Genomic DNA, 24,385 nt, shown 5'->3' with positions numbered 1-24,385 from the left:
AGAAGACTTCCTACCAATGGATTCTTTCATTTTTTTCCCTCCTGATGTAGTTATAGGAAGATAGACGGTCTATGGCTTTCAAAAAAAAGTTATTAGAGCTTAAAAATGTACAATAATTATTTTAATCAGTTTGAGTGCTTTTACAGACATAGAGAAGGAAGATCTAAACAAAACATTATCCCTGTTCCTCACAGGAAATTTAATGCCTTGAAGAGTTGACCTTAAGATCTTAGTGACTTTGTATCATAACCTGTAGGTACATAGCAGACTGGATTTGGCACATCCCAAACAATACTGCCATTTTGCTTCATCTGCTTTGCTTCTTAAAGGGAATCTGAGGCAGGATCCCTGGGTGGCGCAGCGGTTTGGCGCCTGCCTTTGGCCCAGGGCGTGATCCTGGAGACCCGGGATCGAGTCCCACATCAGGCTCCCGGTGCATGGAGCCTGCTTCTTCCTCTGCCTGTGTCTCTGCCTCTCTCTCTCTCTCTCTCTGTGACTATCATAAATAAATAAATTTAAAAAAAAAAAAAAGGGAATCTGAGGCAAGGGGAGAAGGAGGAGGAAGTGACACTTGTGATATTTGTGACATCTGGGCAGTGAGTGTTTTTCCTTTTCCTCTACCTTCTCTCCCTACCTCCTTCCTTCCCTCTCTCTTGGATTGCAAGCAGAGGAAGAAAGAGAAGAGTGCAGTATCCAGGTTTTCAATTTTATGGATGGTTTGATGTGGATTTTCAAATTCTTTAATCACACCATGTCAAATTTCAGTGTCATCAAAATGTTAGTATCTTGTGCAGAATGATTGTGTGGAAGAAATCCTGGCAGTTTTGCAAGTGAAACATAATGTGAAGCCTGGTATTCCTACCTGGGGAACACTGGTAGGTAAGCCTCTGAGTTCTGGAATATGAACCCTACACCCAAGGTCAAGATTGCAGTATTTGCCGAGTTCAAAGGAAGCTGCCATCCATTAGGTACCATAATTCAAAAAGTCCTTTCCAAAAATTACTAACTGTGAAGATGCTCCTTCACAGTTAGTCCAAAAAACACACTTTAATGGACATATTGCTCATTTCAGTTAATATGTAGAGTATGAACTTACTACAGAACTCATGGTAAAAAACAAATATGAACAAAGAGAAAAGCATTTCTACTTTCCCATTTGTTCTGTGCTGGCGTCTTAATTTATAAAGGTGACACAGAGGGGGCATCTGGGCGGCTCAGTCAGCAAAGCATCTGGTTTCTGCTCAGGTTGTGATCCCAGGGTCCTGGGATGGAGACCCACATTGGGCAACCTACTCAGTGGAGGTCTGCTTCTCCCTCTCTCTCTGCCCCTCCCCCATTCCTGCACACGTGCGCATGCTCTTTCTCTTTCTCGCAAATAAATAAAATCTTTTTAAAAATGTAAAAATAAAGGTGACACAGAGGAACATATGAGGAACACCAGATTTTGGACAGGAAGCAGACCAGGAGAGAGGGGAAAGCCTTTATTGGAGTGTCCTTGAGAACTACAAGGCATAGGTTTGTGTTCAAGGGTAGGTTGAACAGTTTACGACTGGCTAGCTTGAATAATTTTAGCAGGCCTTGGACTGCAGAGAGGAAAAAATTCTCTATTCTTGTAGAGTCCTTGACTGGATCTGAAAATTAAACTGACAGATTACAGGAGCAAAGCATACAAATTAATTTAATATAAGATTTATGAAAAAACAAAAGATTTATGGGACACAGGAGCCTTCATAAGGAAAAGACCCCAAAAAAGTTAGACCTGTGTATTTTCATTATAGGTTTGATGAAGGATGGGAAGTAGTATGGAAATAAGAGGATAACGAGAATGTGCTAATTATGGAAACTAGGGGAAACTTAGCAAAGCCTGTTGGTTTGGATTCTTCTTGGCATCTCTTTGTCTTTGGAGACAAGGATGATCCTTTTGTCCAGGTATACGGAAGACATCTTTCACATGAGGGTTTTATGGTAAGAAGGGCAAGGTGAGAGGAGATCAGAGTGAACTTTCTGCTTCTGCCACTTTCTCAAAATCCTTTAGCTTAAAATATTCAATATGCCAAGGAGCCATATTTTGGAGTAATGTGTCCTGAACCCCAACAGGGCTATAGAGGTGATCTCTAGTTGCCTAGAGACCTAGTCCTGGGATGATAAAAACAACGGAATATTGCCTTCTGGGGTATATGGACCAGATAGAGGAGGTAGGGCTCTGGCATGGTTGGTTTGCTTATCAAATAACATGCCCTTTGTGATCTCAAAGAATTATCTCGCCCTGGGGATGGGGGCAGTCTCTCCCCTGACAGGTATGTTAAGATGTCAAAACATCCTAATATACAGAAAATAAAAAAACATAATTAACACACTATTACCTTGGACTTATCAGGCAGAAATTTAGGAGTAAGATCATTGTTGACGTATACCCAAAGAAACAGAGGAACGTGATGGGGAGCATTTCCAAAGTCAAAAATAATTTCAAATGAAGTGTTTCAAAAATAAATGTCTTCAAGCAAATGGAAAAAAATACATTCAATCACAGTAGCTAACCAACTGAATTAGGAATTTATCAAATTCACTTTCAACCAATGGCAATTTTGCTCAAGTCATTGCAACATTTTTTTCGACTTTTTCTGAGCACCTACTCTGTGCCAAGAATTGTGCTATGTCATAGAATCCAAGCACACAGCTGTGCCTTCACTGAGCTTCTCTGGGAGTGGAGTGGAAAGGATATAAACCAGAAATCATTGCGCTTTCATTGGAGTGTGAAGTTACATGGCAAATAAATGTCCTCACAGTTCTGAAATATCTAGTTACAAAATAAAATGTGCCTACCTATCCTCTTCCTCAGTAGGTCAGACACCATGTAAATATCACTATTACTTTGCCAGAAGCCAATTTATAGAAACGTCTGAGAAATTTCTTTCACTATTACTTAATTACCAAATAAAGGTTAACATTTTGGAAATATTTCTAATTTTGTGGACTTCTGCTCTCCATTTTGTCCTTGTATTCCTATGGGCTATCATTTTCCTGTTAGTCACTTTTGTCAGTGTAATGTTTGCTATATTAAGAATCCAATACTTAATATTCCCAAATGCGTATATATATCCAACTTCATTGACAAGAGCTTTTTTTTTTAATTCTATGTCTTTATCACTACTCAGTAGGTATGCTTAAATGATTATTCATGATCTCTTAGTAAACATCTATTTTCTTCCAACAACATTTAATGTATTTATATAATAAACTCAATAGTCTATATCTATACTTCTTTCAAATTTACTTTCAAAAATAGAAGCAGTTATCTTCATTAACACCTTTGGAGCTGAGCCTTCTGCTGTACCAGGGAGATATTTTGTATGACACTTGAGAGTTTAGGGTGCAGTCTGTATCTAACAAATGAATTCCATATCTTTTGAAGCTAAAATGCTCAATTCTTTTAGTATGTTGTGTTAACAGGATGAAACTATGTTTCTTATAGTTCTTCATTTTTTACAATTTCTGCATATGCCTCATTCTATGCACAGTTTTGGTTGATATATCATCTTTATCAATGTGCAAGCTCCTGAAGAGCAGGGATACCAAATTATTCTTGTATCTCAGATACAAACATGATCCCTGGTGAAAATATTGGATCTAAATGGAAATCCAACTTTGTTTTTGTAAACTTGATGGTATATAAAGTTGTGTATTATATAAATTATTTGTGCCAATTCTCTTTTTCTATTTAGTAGTCTCATTTCTTAATTGGGTTCATGGCCAAGTCTGCCATGGCGCAAGTCTACTGTTTTGATATTTCACCAGATGACAGCAATACAGGTAACATCTCACACCCAATAAAAACATATCCATCTCCTTTCTCCTACAGATGTTTACAGAGTTACTTCTAAAGTCAAATGCTTTCCATGTGTTATATTAGTCAATCCTCCCAAGAACCCTAAAAAGTATGTATTTTTGCTGTTATATAGAAGGTTACTTCTCTCAGGCTTGAATAGCTCATAACTGTTGGGGACTGGGATTTGCCTTTAAAGCTGTCAAACTCCAGAATCCATGCCTTTTCCAGTTTGCCTTGCAGCTTCTATTATTTCTAAGTCCTGGTCACTTGACAGCCATTTATGTATTCTAAGTAAACTAAACTAGTCCATATATAGTATCCTTTCCAGATCATTATCAAATTGTTCTTTTCATGGCTTACTTATGAAAACACGGCTTTGACCATAGAATTGTGATTGGAGCAGAGAACAAAGGACAGAGCTAAGGAAAAAGGCAGCATTGATCCAAGAGGACCCCAATTATAAAAAGTGGCCATGACGACTCTCACACTTACAATTCTTTTGTGGCTCCCTCTTGGCTTTTATTTGCTTAGTAAATGATTAGCAGGCTCCTATTAAGTCCCAGATACTGTTTATCACACTGTGGATATGGCAGCAAGTAAAATAGACCCGACAACTGTCCTCATGATGCTTGCATTATAGGAAGCTGATGGGGAGTAAAAATAGATAAATGAGTCATGTTGTGACAGGTATGAATGGGAAAACAGGGCAGGTTAAAAAGTTTGGGAGTGTCTTCCTCGTAAACTCCAAACTTCTTAGTATGGTGGAACAAAGCTTTCACCATTTGGCCCATCATCTACTGTATACCACTATAAAGACCACACTCAATGTTCCATCTTTCTGAAGTTCCCTTTGTCTTGTGTCTCTGCACTAATTGCTATTCAGTCTTCTGAGTAGTGGACACATCATCTCTTTCATGGCATCCTTGAAATTTTCTCTGACACCTCCAAATTCTTATTTGTATGCCAGAACAGGCTGAACTTCTATAATAGCATTTATATCACATTGTCATTTTCAAATTTCTGTCTTCTTCAAATATACAAATAAACTCACTGAGACAAGAACCATGGTAACGTCACCTTGAATCTGTGACAGTTAATACTGAGCCTGGCAGAGAGTGAACACTGAATAAATACTTGATGAAGGATGTGAATGGGTGCTCAGATAAAATAAGGCCGTTTGAGGACACAAGGTTGTCAAAGACCATCAAAAGTGTAAGAAAAACTGGACTATTTTTTTAATATTTATTTGGAATACCTTTAAACCATGTACAGGGTTGACAGGCTAATCACTTTTTAAAGGTTACCTTTTTATAAAACATAACTTGAATTATCAAGATGAAATCCCTGAAACCTATAGTTCTGTACTCAGCCAGACAGGTACACTTGGGATATTATATTTTAAAAGAGAAGCTTTATTACCATAATAATTTCATGATGTTTTTGTTGCAAATTAAGAACTACTTATAAGGACATTCATTTGCAGTAAACTAGAATTATTTAAATCTTTACTTTTCTCAGAAGAAAACTAGATCTCTAAGTGTTATAGACCTTACAATCTTTTATAGATAAAACCAAGAATATAGCAGATACCTATTAGTTCTGTATATACCTCATGGCATGTGAGATATTTGCTAAAGGCTCATGGCAATGAGAAAATACAAAATTAGATATCATCTTACGAAACTAATTCTATGCAATATTAATAATATTCTATTTGATTTTCAAAAGCAAAATGTAGTATCAATAGATTTCATTACTATTCATTCATTCATTACTATTTCATTTCATTACTCAGAAGAGTAACACTTTCCTGACTACAATTTTGAAAATTAAAAGTCCTAGCCAACATCTTTTGTGTATCAATTAATAATCATCTCAAATTCAATTTGATCATGAAAATGCAATCTGTGCTCAAAAATCAAAATACTATCTCAGCCATGAGTTTTGATTCACATCTCAAAAATAAATCTTCAAGTGTATAGTTATTATTACTTGCCTAAGAAAAATCTAAGCTAGCTAAACTATTAAATATAGAAATGCAAAAGATATTAAAACAATGTAATTAGAAAATTTAATAAACACAACTTATACTTGAATAGGTTTATTGTTTCTTATTTTTAATATGTATACTCTGATAGCCCATTTGAGTGGTTTTGGAGTTATCTTCTACTATAAATCTGGCTTTGAGGCACCTGTTGAGATCTCTACCAGGAACACATGGAGGCCCTGTAGCCGGTGGTGGCATGGCAGAGAAGATATTGCTGGAAGTGACATATTTTCCCTTCCAGTCAGAGGGGTGACCACTGGGTACTGAGTTTAGATAGACATCTATACAAACATCTTCACCCACGCATACTTTAACAGTATGAATGTCAGTCAGGTCGACTCTTTCTTTACACTGTGTATTAGCATAACAAGCGCAATAAAATTTTTTGGAAAATAGCTGCAGGTCTTCAAGTGTGGGTTTCCCTTGTACTGTGTATCTTCCACTTCTCTCAAGTTGAATAGCAAAATTCACTGGGTTCAGGTGAAGATAGTCATTTGAATTCCAATGTTTCCTTATACACACTCCTTGATCCTGGCAAAGCACTTGGCTACACATTTTGGCTGCTAGAGTGACGTTGATTATGTAAGGATTCAGCTTATTCTTTATGTAAGCGTCTAGCTCTGTGCAAATTTGCTGTAAGAGTATAAGAAGGTTAGAATATCAAGAGACAAGTATGTGAATTAATTCACTATGATATGCAATTTCTAAGGAAGCATGATAAAACAGAACCCAGCAAGAGATAGGAAACAGTTTACCTTTTTAAAATTTATCTAGCAAGATTATTCTGTTTTTGTAACATTTGTAAGTAAGTTTCACATGTCATTTCATGCCACTGAATAATTGACCAGTTGAACCTTAATTTCAACCTAGCCTTGGGCTTCTTCAATAACTCATAAACTAATAAGACAGAATGATACAGTGGTTAGAGAATGGTCTCTGGGGCCCATCTGCACACAGATTGGTCACAGTTCCATTGATGACTAGCTCTGTGACCCTTGGGAATCTCACAAGCTTTCTGAGTCTTAGTTTCTTATCTGGGTGACCTTGGGCAAGTCAATTAACTTGGTTATGCTTCAGTTTCATCATTTGTAAAAATATGGATAATTATAGCACTTACCTCATAGGGTTGTTGTGAGATGAAAAGATACAATGTATATAAAAGTGTTTATAGCACAGGGCCCAGCATACCATTGGCTAGCCCTCAAGAAATTATAAATTAAGGTAATAAGAATCATTTTGTAGGATAAGTTTAAACAGCGTGAGAAAGATTTCTCAACTTCTAGCTCAAAATAACTACACAGGTTCAACTGAGTATCCTTTATGTTAAATGTTATGTATAGTTTAAGTCATGGGTGAATTATGACAACTCTTTTACAAATGTACTTATTTGGCAAAGCTTGAGTGATGAATAACTAAAATGATTCATCTCAATACTGGTGCATTCTAAAACTGGGATGCTGTCTTTTTAACAACACAGAAGATAGTCACTCCCTTTCTTTCATAATCCATAGTTCCATTGAGTGAGATGGCTGTGCTAATCCTCCAGCAAACCAGAGGAAGGTGGTAGTAGATCAGAAGGCAAGTAGAGGAATCTTGGCAGCTTACACTTGAATCTATCTCGTTATATTCCTTGAGGTGACACCATTGATGGTAAGAAGAATAGGGCCTTCCGAGAATGTCCATTCCCTAATGCCCCAGAACCCATGACTATGCTACCTTGCATGGCAAAAAGAATATTACACATATTATTACAGATAAGAGTATGGATCTTCAGATGGAGAGATTATCTTGAGTTATCTGGCTGGGCTCAACCTAATCTTGTGAGTCCTTTAGAAATGTAGAAACTTTTCTGGCTGGGATTTAAAAAAAAAAATGAGATGGAAGAAAGAGAACAAATTCAAAGGTAAAGGAGACTCAATCTAGCATTGCTGGCTTTGAAGCTAGAAGGGAGGGCCAAGAACTAAAGAATGCAGTGACCTCTAGAAGCAGAAATGACCTTAGCCATAGCCTGCCAGAAAACAGACATCTTGTTGCTACCACCACAAGGAAATGAATTCTACCAACAACCCAAATAGGTAAGAGAAGATCATCCCGTGGAAAGGAATGCAACCCTACCAACATTTTTATTTTAGCCCAATAAGACCCATGCCAGACTTCTAAACTACAGAACTATCCCAGAGTCCTGGGATCACGCCCTGAGCCGAAGGCAGACGCTCAACCAATGAGCCACCCAGGCATCCCGAAAACCTCTTCTTAATCCTAGTTTTACATAGTGTTTATAACAAAATTCCATTTCTCCTGATTTTAATACAGCCTCATGTGAGGTAACCCTTCCTTCCTCTTGAACACCCCTCCCTTACCCACTATGCCTAGTAGTTGTTTCTTAAGCATGGCAAGTTCATTTCAAACTGCACTTACTTGTTTCCCTGCTTGGAATGTTCTTTCCTCTAATTTTTAACATAGTCACTTTACCTTGTCATTCAGACTGCAGCTTTAATTAAACCTCAGACACCTTTCCTATCTACTTTCTCACATCTTTCTATTTTAATTCTCTGCGCAGTACTTATCACATCAAATATTTCTCTTGTTTATTTTTTTCTATCCAGCCAATATTAATATAAACTCCATGACTGCAGAGACTTTGTCAATATTCTTCAACAGTGTATCCCCAGGGCCACAATATGAGAATTTATACGAAGTTCAGATGACAATCTGGGTGACCACAGGGACAAGAGCTGGGCAGAAAGAGGAGTAAAGGATGAGTATGGTTTGAGAATGATTAGCCTATACAAGATGTAGTCTTTGGAAGGATATGAAACTGGCTTTCTTAAAGATAAGGCCTGGTTTACAATGTTTGTCAATATCCATTGTGCAAATACATCTGCCATGGTCAATTTTAAGCTGTCAACTTAACATCACTGAGTGATTGGGAATCAAGAACTCATAATGGTAGTGTGGTACGGAGAAGCACATCATTACATACTATTTCCACTTATATAGATACACTAGATATACATAACCTCAAGATTATGGATAGTAGTAAAGTACATAACGAATACATTTTGAGTATTTATTACTTCTGTTTTTAACAGTATTTATTCCATTCTAAGTTTTTGTAATTTAAGTTTTAATAATGGTTGTGTTTAACAACCAGCTCACAAAATTTCCAAATATTCAACAATCAGGTCTCATGAGCTGGGACCAGTAGAAGCTGCTTGTCACATCAATGGATCTAATAAAATGGAATGGGTGTAAATAGTTTGCTTACATTGGATAACCATTGTTTTAAGTCAATTTCAGTCTTTAAACCTGTAGTTACCAGCTTCTCAAGTTGTCAACGAATCAGAGGAAATAAGATGAGTAATCCATGATTCTATTGATTACAAATGACATAGAAAAAGGGGGAAGCAATGATAGAACTAGCATTCAAAAGTAGCAGAAATATATAAAACAGAGGCCACAGGGGGCAATTTCAAGATAGTGTCATTAGGTAGACAATAGCCATATTTAAATTGAAGAACTGTCCCTGCATGAACAATGCTAAAGATTATCTGAGAGTAATGAGAGAAGAAGGTAAATTTAAGATTAAAGTGCAAAAGAAAGACCATATGTGACAATGAAATAGTATGTCACACCATACTACTAATTGGGGAATGCCTGATTCATTCCTCATCAGAATAAGGGTGGAGTTCTCAGTTCTGGAAAAAAATAAAAAAGGAAGTAGTATGGAGAATTTAAAATTATTCCATTAAAGAATTACAAGACCCTTGAGAAGAGTGTTTACATATTTGAGAAACAGTGAATGATAATCAGGAATATATTCAGGAGAATTATAATTTTTAATTGATTTTCTGACATGAAAGATTTTGCAAAAGGGACATATCCCTTTCTCCTAACTTCTATTTTATGTTATTTCTCTTTATTGGTGATCAAGCCAGAGATAATAGAGTTCTACCAATAAGTAGTAGGACTCAGATTACTTGGAAGAATCTCATAATGAGGACTACTGCTGAGTACTTTTAGAAATGAGTTAACAATACAATGAGTCTATTGAAGGACAAGAGACAAAAGGTCTCTTCTGGTCTTAGAGTGTTGTATGAAGTGTCTTCTCTATAGGTCCTAGGATAAGACCCCTGGACCATGAGCTTCATAGGATATTCTCAATGGCACCTAACTCACTAGTATTTCCACATCTGTTAGAGAAGCAAAAGTGGAGCTCCAATTCAGTAGTGGCCATGTAACAGCTTTACTCTTGTTTGAATCAAGAAGATTGAAGAGGTGAGGAAGAAAGACCTGTTATAGAGAACTAAACAAGGAAGAAAATGAAGGAAGAGGGAAAGGACTAGGGGGTGATACTTAAAATCTTTTTGAGCTAAAGAAAGTGCATTATGTGAAAATAAAAGCAAGTCATCTATACAGAAAAAAAATTACCATTTTTTCCCTAACAAAACAAGTTTTATTCAAAATTTTACTTAAAATAGATAATACTAAATATAACCTGTGGAAAATAAAGAAGCATTCCTTTTCATCTCCCTTAGAGAAATTTTGAACAATTTAGTAATATTTCAAAAAATTCCCAGTTGCCTATTCACCCCTTCCCCACTCCTGCCTGGCTCTTTTTGCTTCCTCCCTGCCCAACCCCACCAAACCATTTCTCCTAAAGTCTTTCCCATCTCAGAGGCAAGCCCTTCAAACCAAAAGCCTCAGTCATCTTAAACACTTCTTTTATCCAACCTACTCATCCAATCCCTCAGTCAGTCCTCTCAGTTCTACTTTTGGGTTATATTCACATACCAGCACCTATGGTCTAAACCATCAACTGCTTTCTCTTCCTGCTTCTGCTCTTGCCCCTCCACCAGGGATCTTCAGCTCAGCTAAATAAGAAATGTTTGAGATTGCAACTCTTCCTCTCAGATCTCCTCGTGGCCTTCCATGTCAGAGTGAAAGCCCCCTGGTGGCCCATGAAGTCCTACATCTGACCCTCTGTCTTCTTGCAGACCACACCTCTTACCCCTGTCTTCCTTGCTTACTGTATTCCAGTCATGCTGACCTCCTCGGTCTTTCTTGACAAGCACATTCCAGCCTGAAGGCTATTGCACTTATCATCTTGGTCCCTGATTTCCATCAGGTCTCTGTTCCAACAGCACCTCATCAGAGAGGCCTTCTGTGACTGCCCTATCTTAAGTATCACCATTTTATCTCTCTTTATCCTGCCTACACTGCTTCATTGCTCTCTATTGCACTTATCACTACCTAATATATCCTATCCGTATATGTTGCATTTCCACTTGTAAAGATGGAGCTTCATGGTGATGGGACTTTGCTTTGTTCACTGCTACATTTTTTAGCACTTACAGAATTATCTGGCACTTAATCAAAAGAGATGTTCAATAAACCGAGTGTCAGCAAACATTTTCTGTAAAGGGGCAGACAGTAAATATTTTGGGGTTTTGAATGATACAGTCTCTGCCATAACTATTCAATTATTTCTTTATACTGCAAAAGCAGCCATAGACACTGAAACTAAGGAGCATGCCTATACTCCAATAGAACTTTACTAATAGACGCTGAAATTTAAATCTTACAGAATTCTCACGTATTTTAAATACTATCATTTTGGGGCTTTTCCTCATCTATTTAAAAAGGTAAAATCATTCTTAGCCCATGAGCTGTACAAAAGCAAGTAGGTCAGATTTGGCCAATGGCCATCATTGCTGGCCCTTGTAATAAACTTCCACTGAATAACTAAATGAATAAGTAAAGTAAGTGCTTAATAAATAGTAATTGAATGAATAAAAGAATTGACTATTCTTTCATTGGCTAGTTCATAGGCTTTTTAAGATGAGACATATCACAAAAAAACAAACATCGTGTCAGAAAACTGAGGTTGTAGTCCTGTTTTTTGCCACTTACTAGCCAGATAGCCTAGAGAATTTCAGTCAATTTCACTGAATTTCTGTTTCCTCATTGGATAACAGGTACAAAATTTTCTGCCTTATAACATAACCACACAAAGGAAGGATAGTTTAATGCAACCAGTATTAATTAAGCACCTACCACTATGTGCCAAGCATAGTACTTATTTTATTATTCAGTACTCACAACAATCCTCAAACACATTAAAAGTGGAAATGTTTTCATCTATTTCCTATCAATTCAACTTACCACATTTTGGGTTAAATTGAGGCTTCCCCACATTACCATTCCAGAGACACCTAGAGAAACTGATTCACCGATTGTATTCACAAGATCCTCCTGGCGAATGTGACAAAAAGAGTTAACAAATAAAATAGAAATACTATGCATAACAAAATAACACCAAAGCTAAGAATTCTGGCTCAACAATAATAATTTAAGTCTTCCCCACTATTTATTTCTATCCTTGTTGCCACCACTATGCTACTATAACAAATTACAGATTTTTCTGTTATTGTTTTAATTGCTTCTATTGATAAAAGAGCAAAACCCATGAAAGCAAAAAAAGGAACTGAGTTACTATATTGTCTACTCTACCTAGTTTTTTATTGTTCTTAAGATATTATATGATTACATTAAAATGAAATATATTCTTTTTCATATGCGTATAACAGTGTACAGTCACCAATGTGAATATTCCTAAAGGATATTAAAAGCTAAATCTCACTCCCTTTGAAAATGATGTTGGATTCCACTAAACACCTTTTGTGGACACTAGTTCATAGGCCTCATGCCTTGATTTACTCACCTCTGTAAGATATTTCAACAACACATCAGTAAAAACTGGACGGGCATATACAAAGATCGGAAGTGGATGTTTAACATTTTTTACTTTAGAAACCCTAATGGCTTCCAAAACACGATTGCGGACATAAAGAGCAGCGAATGGAGAAGATTTTAATTTGCTGTTCAAATAAATGGATGGGAAAAGGGCTGTGCTTTCCTTCCACAACCAGTTGATCTCATCATTTCTTCTCTGTTCTATATCAAAGCAACTTCCATTGTAATTGGGACTTTTATAATTATAATTGTAGCAATCAGGATAAAGATAGAAACCCCATAAATAGTTTGGCCGAAGGAACTTTCCCAACTTTAAAGTCTCTTGCATGAAACATTTTCCTGCCTTTTCAAAATCTGCCTTGGCTATCTTGGTGACCTCTGTGAGATTAAGGTGTATATGTTGTTGCTGAGCCAAGTCAATAGACTGTTCCTTGTATATATGTTTAGGTCTCCAGTTTCTTTCCCAGTTAGGCCTCCAGCAGTCCCAGTCAATGACAGCCAAGCCCACGCTGTCTGTTTCTATGTAATGGGAAATATCTTTCTTGGCTTTGTCCAAGTGCTTTTTTAAGGATCCCAATTGGGGGATTCCTCCATTCACAATTTTGCCAGTCGTTTTATTTATGTGGGGATAGTAGCCCAGTCTGTCAGAATAAAATAATGCAATGCCTTGTCCTATGACGCCTTTTAGAGGGCTTCCTATCAGAGAGAAAAGATTCAGATCTAGCTGCACATTAAACCTTTTAGCACAAAGTTCAGTGGGGGCATTCCAGCCCCAGAGGAAAGAAACACCTGGGATGAAAGGGGGTGCTCTGAACTCTTGAGTCAAGCAACATGGAATCAGAAGGAAGATGAACAGTGCTTGGGTTGTTCCACTGGACCCCAAAAAGCTCCTAAAGAAGATATTCTGGAACCTGAGAACTCCCATTGCAAAGATTAATGACTATGAAGATTTCTTCCCGCTTTGGCTTATCCAATATTTCATGCACAGAAGAGAGATAGTGGAATGAGGCCACTTTGATAGATAAAGAGGTATAACGATCGTGTTACTTTTAAATATTATTCTTCTTACTTCATGTTTCAAGAATATTTTGCAAGTTGCTTCATCTGTAAGTGGAAAAAAATAATAAATAGAATATATTGTTACACTATGTTTCTGTATCAAGACTTTAAACTTTACCAAGTTTTCAACTTTAAGTGTAGGAGTTAAATTCAATTTTTAAAGCTGGAGAACTCCTGTGTTTGAATCAATAAAATTATTTTCCCCTCTGTGTGATACAAATCATGTTATAGCTAACATTTGTCTCATCTTTCCAAATCATTACTGAGACTACAGAGAGGTGAATGTGGCTATTTTTTCCCTTTTCCTTTCTGCTTCTGTAGGATGATGCGCCAATGACCTGTTAAATAAAATTCCAGTTGAACCTCTCGTTTTTGTTTGTTATTACTTGAAAGACCATTTTATAGTAGCATGCCAAAAATTGAAAATAACCTATCATAGAATTATGAGATTTCATCTTTTTTTTTTTTTGAAGGGGGGCACCTAGAGGAGGAAGCAAAAGTCACTTCTACCAGACGTAATATATCAAAAGTGTGTTCAAAACTATTGAATTAACCCAAATCTCCTACTGAGGAACAAGTTTAAGTGTTATTTGGAATAGTGCTCCATCATATCTCAAAGTAATGGAGTAAAAGATAAGTAAAATATGCACTATACTTATAGATATCTGTATCTCTATATATACGTACACAAAACTTATGTATAGGCACAAAAAATATGTAAATATTTTTATGAAACAAAGTATCTCTTCTTAATACATCTTTAGACAAAGTCTTGGGGCACAGAATTGGGGGCAGACCTGGGTTAGCATCTAGAAAGGCATCCTCATTGAGAGGATCTACTAGAGACTTTACACAAGAATCTCATCTCCCTAGAAAATCTTACCTGACTTAATTCCATATGATTAACATCTCTCCAGTAGTGTGTATAACGTTTGTTCTCAATTTAGATCAACTAGGTTGCTTTGCAAGTGTCCTTCTTGCCCATTGTCTGGATAAATGCTTCCTAAAGTCCTCCTGCTAAGCCTTTAGTATCTTCCCAATTCCTAACAATAGTATTTGCCCAGAAGTCCTTTCAGGGTCCAACCACTCAGCTTGTCTTCAGTGGTGCCCAGGCCAGAAGCCTGTTGGCTTTTTTTTTTTTTTTTAAGATTTGTATTTATTTATTTGAGAGAGAGAAAGAGAGAGAGAGAGAGAGAGAGAGAGAAAGCATGAGCAGGGGCGAGGGGCAGAAGGTGAATAAAAACTTGCTGCTGAGCAGGGAGCCCAGTATAGGACTCAATCCTAGGACCCTAGGATGATGACCCCAGCTAAAGGTAGATGCTTAATCGACTGAGCCACCCAGGCACACTGCCTGTTGGTTTTAACATCTTCCTAGAGCACTGGCAAGTCATTAACATTCCTTAAAAAAAAGATTGTTTTACCTCAGAATAAATTTAAAAGCTCAAGATTTGAAGACATCCAAAATCTTAATTAACTCTTACTCTTATAAAGAAATTTTATCATTACAACACATTAGCTAGAACCTTTGAAACAGGAATGTTTTATCTGAGAATTTGTTCTAAATTATTTTGTAATAAAAATGATATAGATATAGATACTTAAAATGTGTCATTCACCACTATGTATTGTAGCATCTATGACTAGAAAATACTAAAAGCAACTTCACCACCCAATGATGAGATGCTTAAATAAATACAGTATTTTAGCCTGAAGGAATTTGTGCAGCATCAGAGCTAGTTATAAAGATCGCTAAATAACATGTAAAGATGCTTGCCTAAAGTACTAGGGACCAACTAGCTCCTTGCCTTGATGTTACTGAAAACAAGCAGTTTTTTGAGATATACAGAAACATAAGCACATGCTTAAGGAATTAAAGAATATCCAGGGATGTAAAAGAATATTCATATTTCCTGAGGATCCATTACATGTTTTTGATCTTCTAATTTTCTTTCATTCAGCTACCATATAGTTTCTCAAATAAAAACTGAGGAGAAAAATAAAACTTAAGGCTAGCCTTTTGCTTGCCAAAAGAGATTTGAAGTTCAACTTCTCCTTAGTGGGAAGAGGAATATAATCATCCACCTTCTTATTGTTTATTCATTAGGATGCTTGTTCGGGGTGTTTTTGTTTTAACTTTTTTTTTCTTCTTTTAGAGAGAGAGAGAGAGAGAGAGGAAGAGAGTGAGAGCATACACACAAGTGCCTAATTGCTCACTCAGTGGGAGAGGCAGAAGAAGAGAGAGAGAGAGAGTATCCTAAGCAGACTCCTGAATGAGTGGAGCCTGATGAGGCTCAATCTAATGACCCATGAGATCACAACCTGAGCCAAAATCATGAGTTGCTCACTTGACCAGCTAAGCTGCCTAGGCGCCCCTCATTTTACTTTTCAAAGGAGCTGTGGTTGGGATTTTTGAGGTAAGGACAATCAAGACAGAAAAAGCCAAACAAAACAGCTAAATTTCTTGGTTTAATTCTAGCCTCTTCTTTTCTACTGCAAATGCTTTATTTCTAGAAAATCATAATTAACAGATGGAGAAGTCAAGTCATAGGACTGTCTTCAGAACCCACTCTTCTGCTATTCTCATTTCCTAGAAGGAGTCTATGTATATATTACCTCAATGGAATTAAGAACTGAATTCATATACTATCCTCTTACTATTATAGATTTTGAATATAAATTATTATTATCAATGTCAAAGTGAAATTCAGAAATGTGTACAAAAATTGATAAAGCCAAGATTATAACTTTAGTGAGAGCTAAATTAGGACTGAAGGGAGGGCCAGTGTGGAGAGTCCCAAGGTTGAAGATGTTCCACAGCACTTCTTAGGTCCCTGTTACTTACCCTACTGGCCTCAGAACAACTGAGCATGATAAAGGTTACAGTTACAATATTCACCAAATAGCCTCTAGCCTCAGGATGCTAAAGGTAACTTTAATGTATCTAGATTACCTCCATAAATACTTTGGGAATCATTCTTGAATATCAAAAAATAAGAAAACAAAACTTCAAGTGAGCAGCCAGCCCCAAATTTATTACCTTTGTAACCCTTGTATACTAATTACATTTGGTAGGCTATGTTTCATTTCTGAAGTATTACTTGGTCTCTAATTTCAACTCAAAGGCTGACTTCTACCTCCAATTACAAGTTATACTGGATCTCAGCTGAGTTCTGAGCAAACTTAAAGTAAGAAACCAGCATAATAGTCCCCAAAGCAGAAAAATCCATGTACAATTTTCTTCTCTTAAAGCAAAAATTTATTCATGCTTTCAGGAAAGAAAAGAGCCTTCAAGCAAGTTTTCTTTTTCTTTTTTTTTTTTTGTAGGAAATTTCTTATTAAGCTATGATGTTTTATAAATAACTTGGCCAGAAATGGATATGATGATAAACTTGATTAAACAAGAGAAGTTAATACTATTTTTGGTGGCGTTCCATCAACTCCTTCTTCCTTCTCCTTTTCCTTTGTTATTATTATCATTATTATTACTCTACTTTGTTCCTTTTGCTTCATTCTTAACTTTGTCAGTGTCTCCCACAGATAGTTTTTGCACAGTCTGGAGCTCCTCAAGGCTAAAGAAATTGCTCATTCTTGGGGCTCCTGGCTGGCTCAGTCCTTAGAGTATGTGACCCTTGATCTTGGGGTTGTAAATTTGAGTCCCATGTTGGGTGTAGAGATTACTTAAAAATAAAATCTTAAAAAAAAAAAAAAGAAAAAGAAGTTGCTCATTCTTAATCTGTATATCTACTACTAACCACTAAGTGCCAAACAATTTCCACTAAAGAGGTAGATTTAAAAACATGGCACATTATAGAACTTCTCATTCTTTTTCACAGATACCCATATTTGATTTTCCCTATCACACTATGCAGTAGAAAGAAAAAAAGACAACTTATTGCTGAGGCAGAATTGTAAAAGTTTCCTCTGAAATATCAGATCTGCTCCAGAAATTGCTCCAGATAATTGCTCATCAGTATTCAACGTGTTGGGTGGGAAAAGACAGCTCTTTGCCCAGTCAATTAAGGGAAGACTTAATCTTTTGAGATGTTACTGTGTGTATACTTGAGCTTTGCATCCTCGCAAATTCAAGAGCCTTATAGTAGCAAAAAAGATTGGTAAAGATGTCATATTAACAAAAAATGCTATAAATTTTAAGAACCCAGGTAAAACAAGTCCTAATTGCAGTTGTTTTGATTGCTAAAGCATTTTGTTAAATTAACAAAAGATTTCTGTGGTATAATAGAGATGAAGAATGAACTGGTTTCAAGGAAGTCCACAGCATTTGCTGTAAAAGTAATTTCTCCTCACAAAATTAAAAAGAATTTATATTTTCAAAGTGATTAAGAAAGCCGGGTTTGACATTTGTTAGAGAAAAATCCTAATTTTCTGAATCCCCTAAGGTAGGAAAGGAGAGGGGAGATTTAAAAAAAAAAAAAAAAAAAAAGAACCAAACAAATAAAATCCTTCGAAAGCAGTTCCCAAAATTAAACTTTATTTAATTGCTGTAGTAGAACATAGAGATGTAATTTATACATGTTGATGTTATGCAATAAAATTTTGTCCTGTTGGGCCATGATATAATTAGAAAGTCATAGATCTAAGAAGCTAGAAAACCATAGGATTATTAAACATGAATTCTAGATTTTGAGGCCTTAAGCAAGTTATATTGATATATTGTGAAAGATATTAATATTTCAGCTTTTGAAAATGCAAAATAGTTCAATAGCAAGAGTGTTTAATTGAAAATAAGAAAACAATTCATCCTAGTCTTAGAAGAAAATTCCTTTGGAAAGAAGGTGAATGTGCCTGTAATAACATTCTGTGTCTATAATATCTCTGTAGACACCAGAGGCCTTATAATAGAATGTATACATTATACCCTTAATCTGAGGATAGGGCTGTTTTTCAAATTTCCAAGTCACTTGACTTATGCTCAATAGATACATACGTGAGTTACTTCATTAATTGAATGAATGAGCTTGATATACTTTAAATTCCAGTAAACTCAAAGTTACAGCTAATAGGGACATTTTAAAAAGAAAGTGCTTGAACAAAAACCAAAACACACCATCCAGAATCCACAGAGCTGTCAAAGAAAAACCAGAGCAGTAAGGGAAAGAGACTGCAATGTAGAACTGAACTCAATTCCAAATACAAAAAGAAAAAGTGGGACTTTATAGCCAAAGAGCAAAGTGGAGGGTCTGTGGATAGAAAATTGCTAAGAGGGAACATCAGGGGCAAGGGAAAATTTGGCTAAGCTGACCTAACAGGATTCTTGCTGAAGTCAGGCCAGGGTGATGAGGCAAGCACTAGGGGAACAGTGGAAGACAGGAAACCTAATCAGATTTCCAAGATGACCAGATATAGAGGATGGGACTCCTTGCTAAACTGACTTACCAGGGTTCCTGCCAGAACTAGATTCTACAGGAAGGATACAGAAGCCCACCATTTGAGGATTTGTCAGAAAGAGAGGTCAACCAGCCTGATTGTCACGGTCAATAGAGAATCTTTGTCAGTCCCCACTATTGTGTACCCTGGATGAGTTAATAATATAATTAGGTAAATGAACCCAATGTACTCTGAACTTCAGGAAACTCAAAATCATGGCTTATGGCATCACTTTAAGATGAAAATGTTCAAATAAAAGCGTCCAGAAGCCACAGAGTTCAAACATTACTCAGAAGACAATTATGTCTTCTATAGCCAAACATGAAGCACCGACACACCCAGATATGACAAAACTAACTACTTGAATAATTGAATAAAGTCTTAAGGAGTCTCTAAATTTGAGCTAGTTAAAAACACAATAGCTTCGCTGGGGTTACTTTCTGCAATGCCATTTGTCAAGCCCCAGACTGAGCTTAGTAATGCAAGTAAATGACTTCCAGTCAACCCCACATCCCCCCATCATAAACCTGAGACCAATCCTAGTTCTTCTGTAATTACGGTGTCTCAGCTGCCTAGCACAAATTGGCAAAAGGCCTTAGTACCGCTCAAGTCAAAGTTTAGGAGTAACAAGCACCTCCATGATAACCAGTGCTGTGCACAATGAAATTCACGAAGGTATGCCAGTTATAACACGAGCTAGGAGTTTACAATTGGTCTTCTGTTAGCAAACTAATGATTCTCTTTCCTTGATCAGCCAGATGACTTTTTGGGTTTTATTTCTCTGAATTATTAAAGTCATAGTTACTAAATCTACATGTGGGATTATATTAAAGATCCAAATGGCCACTATAGTCTAATACAGAGAGCACCTATTTGCTCATAAAAGTAAAGGCAATAGGGATCCAATTGCATCAAATGTGATTAAGCACATTTGCAAATGCTGAAGATAAATGTCATTGAAGAAAAACATATGAGCTCAATTTCAAAGACAGTACAAGGTGTTTTACTTCTTATCAATTTACGATATTTGGTGCCTATAGAGATACTAGGCTCTTAGGATGCAGACTGATTTTTTTTTTTTCTTGAGAAGAAGACTGGTTCAAAAATCTTGTCAGAGTTTTAAGTGATTTGATACCTTTCTTCCTAAAAATACATGTTCTACAGTCTACCTTAAGAATGCACATTTTGTGAAAGCAAAACTATGGTTGAAGTTTCAAGCAAGCAAATGTCTTCCCAAGCTATTCATCTTTTTCTCCACTTCTGAGGAATGTGTGATAATTCAGTCTAGGCCAGCTTTTTAGCCAGGATCTAAAGTAAAATAAAACTCAAATCTTTAATTATCCACATGAAAATCCACAAGGAGAGTTTTGTGGTGACATTTCTTATGGGCAGTATGAATTCCATATGAGAATTATACATGTTTCATTCTAATGGGATCCTGCCTTGCATGTCTTGTATAAGTCTTTTTACCCTGGATCATTAAAAATTTATTCTGAGCCTAGAGATACCTCTCTCAATGACTGCTCCCACTGTGTAGCCATTCCAAACACATCTGACTATTGAAGTGTTCATTTCTGATTGCCACCAAGGTGAGTGTAAATGTGTTCAGGCTCTCAGAAAAATTGTACTCATTTCTTAGTACCAGTCACAGTTTTTATTCACATTTGAAACAAATATCTTTCTCACTAAACTATGAGCTCACTACTATGTCCCCAGTTCCCAGTACTGTATCTGATACATAGTAGAAGGTCCATAAGTACTCAACTGTATGGGTGAATGAGTGAATCTATCCATCAATTAATTCTTTGATCAAATTATTTTTTCCTTTTTTCCAGTTTCACTAAATTATTTTTAATTTCCTATTATTCTTCCAAAGCACAGATTTACCTATTGGATAAAATCCAATTTATTTTATCTTAAACATTAACAAGATAAGGAGTTACAAGAGTTAAAGAAGTAACAATGGCTACTTTTGACCTCACATTGTGGTATGAATAGTAACATTTATCCTAGAGATTATAATTAGCAGGGATTTTTAATATTACTAATTCAAGTCTAATCCCATCCTCTCAGGATGGTCCCCAACTGCTACCATTCTGTCCAATTAATGATGTGCTATAGCTCAAGAGTAGAACAAATATGCCACAGAGTATCACTAGTAACATTTAGTGGTGTCTCTTTTGGCAGTTGACTCTTCTCTCCTCTTCATACATTCACTTTTAATTTTTTTCTCTCTATCTTAACTGAGTCTTCCATCTGCCAGTGGGACCTGAAGGATGGAGATACTCACAGCTAAAGGGATTAAGGAGCTCAGATCTTGAGTGGGTTAAAATTAGAGAGAAAGACAAACCATAAGAGAATCCTAATTCTGGGAAACAAACAGAGTGGCAGAAGGGGAGGAGAGTGGGGGGAGTAACTGGGAGAAGGGTGCTAAGGAGGGCACTTGATGGGATAAGCACTGGATAGCTGGAAGATTCAAATTATTCAATCTTTAGGTATTAACTCTTTAGAAATATATTGGTGGTACCTGGATCAATCTCACTCGCAGGGATGCGGGGATAATATGTGAAATGATACCTATGAAGTATTTTTTACAAGAAGCTATACAAATATAGAGTGCACTATTTATATTATGAAATCTTCCTTGTGATGGTTCATTTGCATTTATCCCAGACTATAAGAATGACATCTAAAGTAAGGTGCAAGGTGTCAGTTGTTTTTGACTTCTAGCAATTGGAAAAGTCAAAATATGTAATTAGACTAGGACTACCTCTAAAAAAAAATTAGGGATTGTGAATTCCTAGTCCAAGAACACCAAAGAAATGTTTACTGCAGATACTGAAATTTTTAGATGATATGGACAAGTTTGGGGGAAATAGCCAGACTCTAACTATCCTTTAAAGATTGTGGTCAGTGGGCAGTCCTGGTGGTTCAGCGGTTTAGTGCCGCCTTCAGCCCAGGGCGTGATCCTGGAGACCCAGGATCGAGTCCCACGTCGGGCTCCCTGCATGGAGCCTGTTTCTCCCTCTGTCTGTGTCTCTGCCTCTCTCTCTCTCTCTCTCTGTGTCTCTCATGAATAAATAAGTAAAATATTTTAAAATTAAAAAAATAAAGATTGTGGTCAGTGAAAAAGGCAGAAAGGAAGAGGAAGAATCATAGCTGCAAAATTTACTTCAAATTGTAGAAACTCAGTAAAAGTTGTATTTACAGTCAAAGTGCCCCCTTATCTTCACCTACAGTTTGGGAGGTTGCTGCTGTTTGACCTCCAAGGAGATCACATGCTTCTAGTTCAAGGAAAAAGAGCACTGCAGAGCAAGGGCTAAACATCATCCCAGTATTTTAGATGCATTTTGGGCAAAAATGGAGAGTAGTTGTGAACTACTGATTATCCAAGAAAGTGATGTTCGATAGGCCTATTCCTAGGATTTTTTTCCCCTAAAGTTCAGACCATGGACTATTGGTGAGGCATAAAACTGATTTAACTGATTGTAATGAGCACTTTTTAAAAAAAAAGTGAAATCAATTATCATATAGTGGAATGGCTAAGCTAGGATAGAACAGGGCAGGACAGAATTGGAAGCAAGAGAATACCAATCATCACATGCAGTAAAACATATTATTTTATGAACCATATGTGTCAGTTATATATTTACAAATTTGTCCCCTTGGTCATAACATAAAATGTATTTTTTACCGTGGAACAGTTCAAGCCACTCAGATGGCAGAAGCGTTGGAGTCTGATGCACCTGGGTTTTTAATATCGAGAACAAGCCCTTTCTTATTGAGTGGGCCTTAGTCAAGTTCTCAAATCTCAATAATTTAATCTCTTCAGCACCCAGTATAGAATTCTGATCCCTTTGAAGACTCTTTAATGTCCATAAATGACTAAACTACCATAACAGCTTCCATGTGCCTGTAAAAATGTTAAAGTCTATATATTTTTCTCCTGTTAATCTGTCTTTTGTCAGCTCAACTCACAGGCTCCAGGTGCAGAATCTAACAGGGTAAAGGCAAGTTCTTCTTTCTACCATATACCTGACACAGAGTAAATACCAAATAAACGTAAGTTGTTCCTGTTGTTATTAATAATATTATCCCTTGCCTCCACCCTCTTTTGTGTGAAAGGCAGGGAAAAGCATGACAAACGGAGGCAAAGTCCAAGACTATTTCATGATTCATAAGCCTGCTAGTTTTAAAGCTTCCCTAGGAAATTAAAAAAAAAAAAATATATATATATATATATATATATTTTTTTTTTTTTACTCTAAATAAAAAAGCATTATGGATTTATTCTGGTGGAAGTGAGATACTCAACAAATTCATACCTCCATGGAGCCAGATCTGATGATGTTGCTGTGCCTACCAATGGCATTCATCAGCACATAGCATGATCTGAGAGGAAACCTACATGAGAAAGTCCTCATGGATCATGACTCTATCAGCAGATCAGACTGGCTCTAGCCTTAGTGTGCCTTGCATTAATTTGGCTGTGACTACTTCCTGGCATCTTATGGAGGAGTCCACTAAGAAAGCAACCTCTTCAAGCTCAGACTTCAAACTCTTCTCTCAGCCTGATGGAAATATTTTTCTAGCTTGTCAAATGTGATTATCCAGACAGTTTTCAGCCTTTATATTGGATTAGTGGAATAAGTAAGTGGCAAATAAATAACATTTAAAATGAATAATGGCAAAAATTATTAATGTAGGATTCAGATATCTCTATAATGTTGGGTGATTATATATTAGTTTGGCCAAATGAGGTGGCTCCGCTTCCATTTCATAAAAGAAAAAGAGCAGTTACCAAAACTCAAAGATACAATAGTTAACAAAATTATTTCTCAGTATCAAATTTCTTTTGGCTATTAGCATGCTTATTACGTCTACAAATACAAATAATCATTACTGTTGTTATTAAAATAAGCAATACATCTAACATATCACATATATCAAAATGTGTGACAGATGCTATCCAAAAAGAAAACTTAACTACAAAGTCAATCTTCTAATAACATTGTAAAGATCCATTAATATTTATAGTTATTTCTGCCCCCGTACACTATTCCATAAAAGCCTGAGCACATTTACCCTTGTAAAATGAGAAGAGCAGGCAGTTGTACTTGTCTCTTCACCAAGATCAGAGGAGAGCAGAAGTACCCTATGATTCTCACCTGAGACAAGGGAAACAGGAACTCAGAGTGACGAACAACTAGGATCTGGCTAATTTATGACGGGATGGGAGTGTCCCTAAGACTCACCTACTGGGAGAGAGCTCAAGAAAAAAAGGAATTCTGAGAGAATGGGGAAATCAGAAT

The 24,385-nt window shown here is 36.5% G+C and overlaps 1 protein-coding gene across 2 annotated transcripts; it reads right to left on the bottom strand.

The window, feature by feature from the left end:
• Positions 1-5,054: 5,054 nt before the first annotated feature.
• Positions 5,055-24,373, bottom strand: SPAM1 (sperm adhesion molecule 1). Of its 2 annotated transcripts, none has more exons than XM_077857184.1 (4): positions 24,242-24,373; positions 12,598-13,733; positions 12,039-12,128; positions 5,055-6,506 (listed from the first exon to the last, which is right to left on the bottom strand). In XM_077857184.1, the coding sequence occupies exons 2-4, from the start codon at positions 13,552-13,554 to the stop codon at positions 5,928-5,930; spliced, it is 1,626 nt and encodes a 541-aa protein (XP_077713310.1). In that variant the 5' UTR covers positions 13,555-13,733; positions 24,242-24,373; the 3' UTR covers positions 5,055-5,927. The 2 variants fall into 2 exon arrangements, with proteins under 2 accessions (XP_077713310.1, XP_077713311.1); XM_077857185.1 differs by having other exon boundaries at positions 24,159-24,281.
• Positions 24,374-24,385: the final 12 nt, after the last annotated feature.

The sequence above is a fragment of the Canis aureus genome, chromosome 18 (assembly GCF_053574225.1).
Source record: "Canis aureus isolate CA01 chromosome 18, VMU_Caureus_v.1.0, whole genome shotgun sequence".
Lineage (NCBI taxonomy): Eukaryota > Metazoa > Chordata > Mammalia > Carnivora > Canidae > Canis > Canis aureus.
The sequence above is the reverse complement of the archived record's forward strand: the minus strand, read 5'-3'. Positions and strand labels throughout refer to the sequence as shown.

Excerpts from the sequence above, each read along its gene's own strand:
- SPAM1 (XM_077857184.1), bottom strand. The coding sequence starts at position 13,554 with ATGGGAGTTCTCAGGTTCCAGAATATCTTCTTTAGGAGCTTTTTGGGG. Across the intron at positions 12,129-12,597 it reads TGTTGAAATATCTTACAGAG|GAGGATCTTGTGAATACAAT; the intron begins GTGAGTAAATCA and ends CACATTCGCCAG. Across the intron at positions 6,507-12,038 it reads TCAATTTAACCCAAAATGTG|CAAATTTGCACAGAGCTAGA; the intron begins GTAAGTTGAATT and ends ATACTCTTACAG.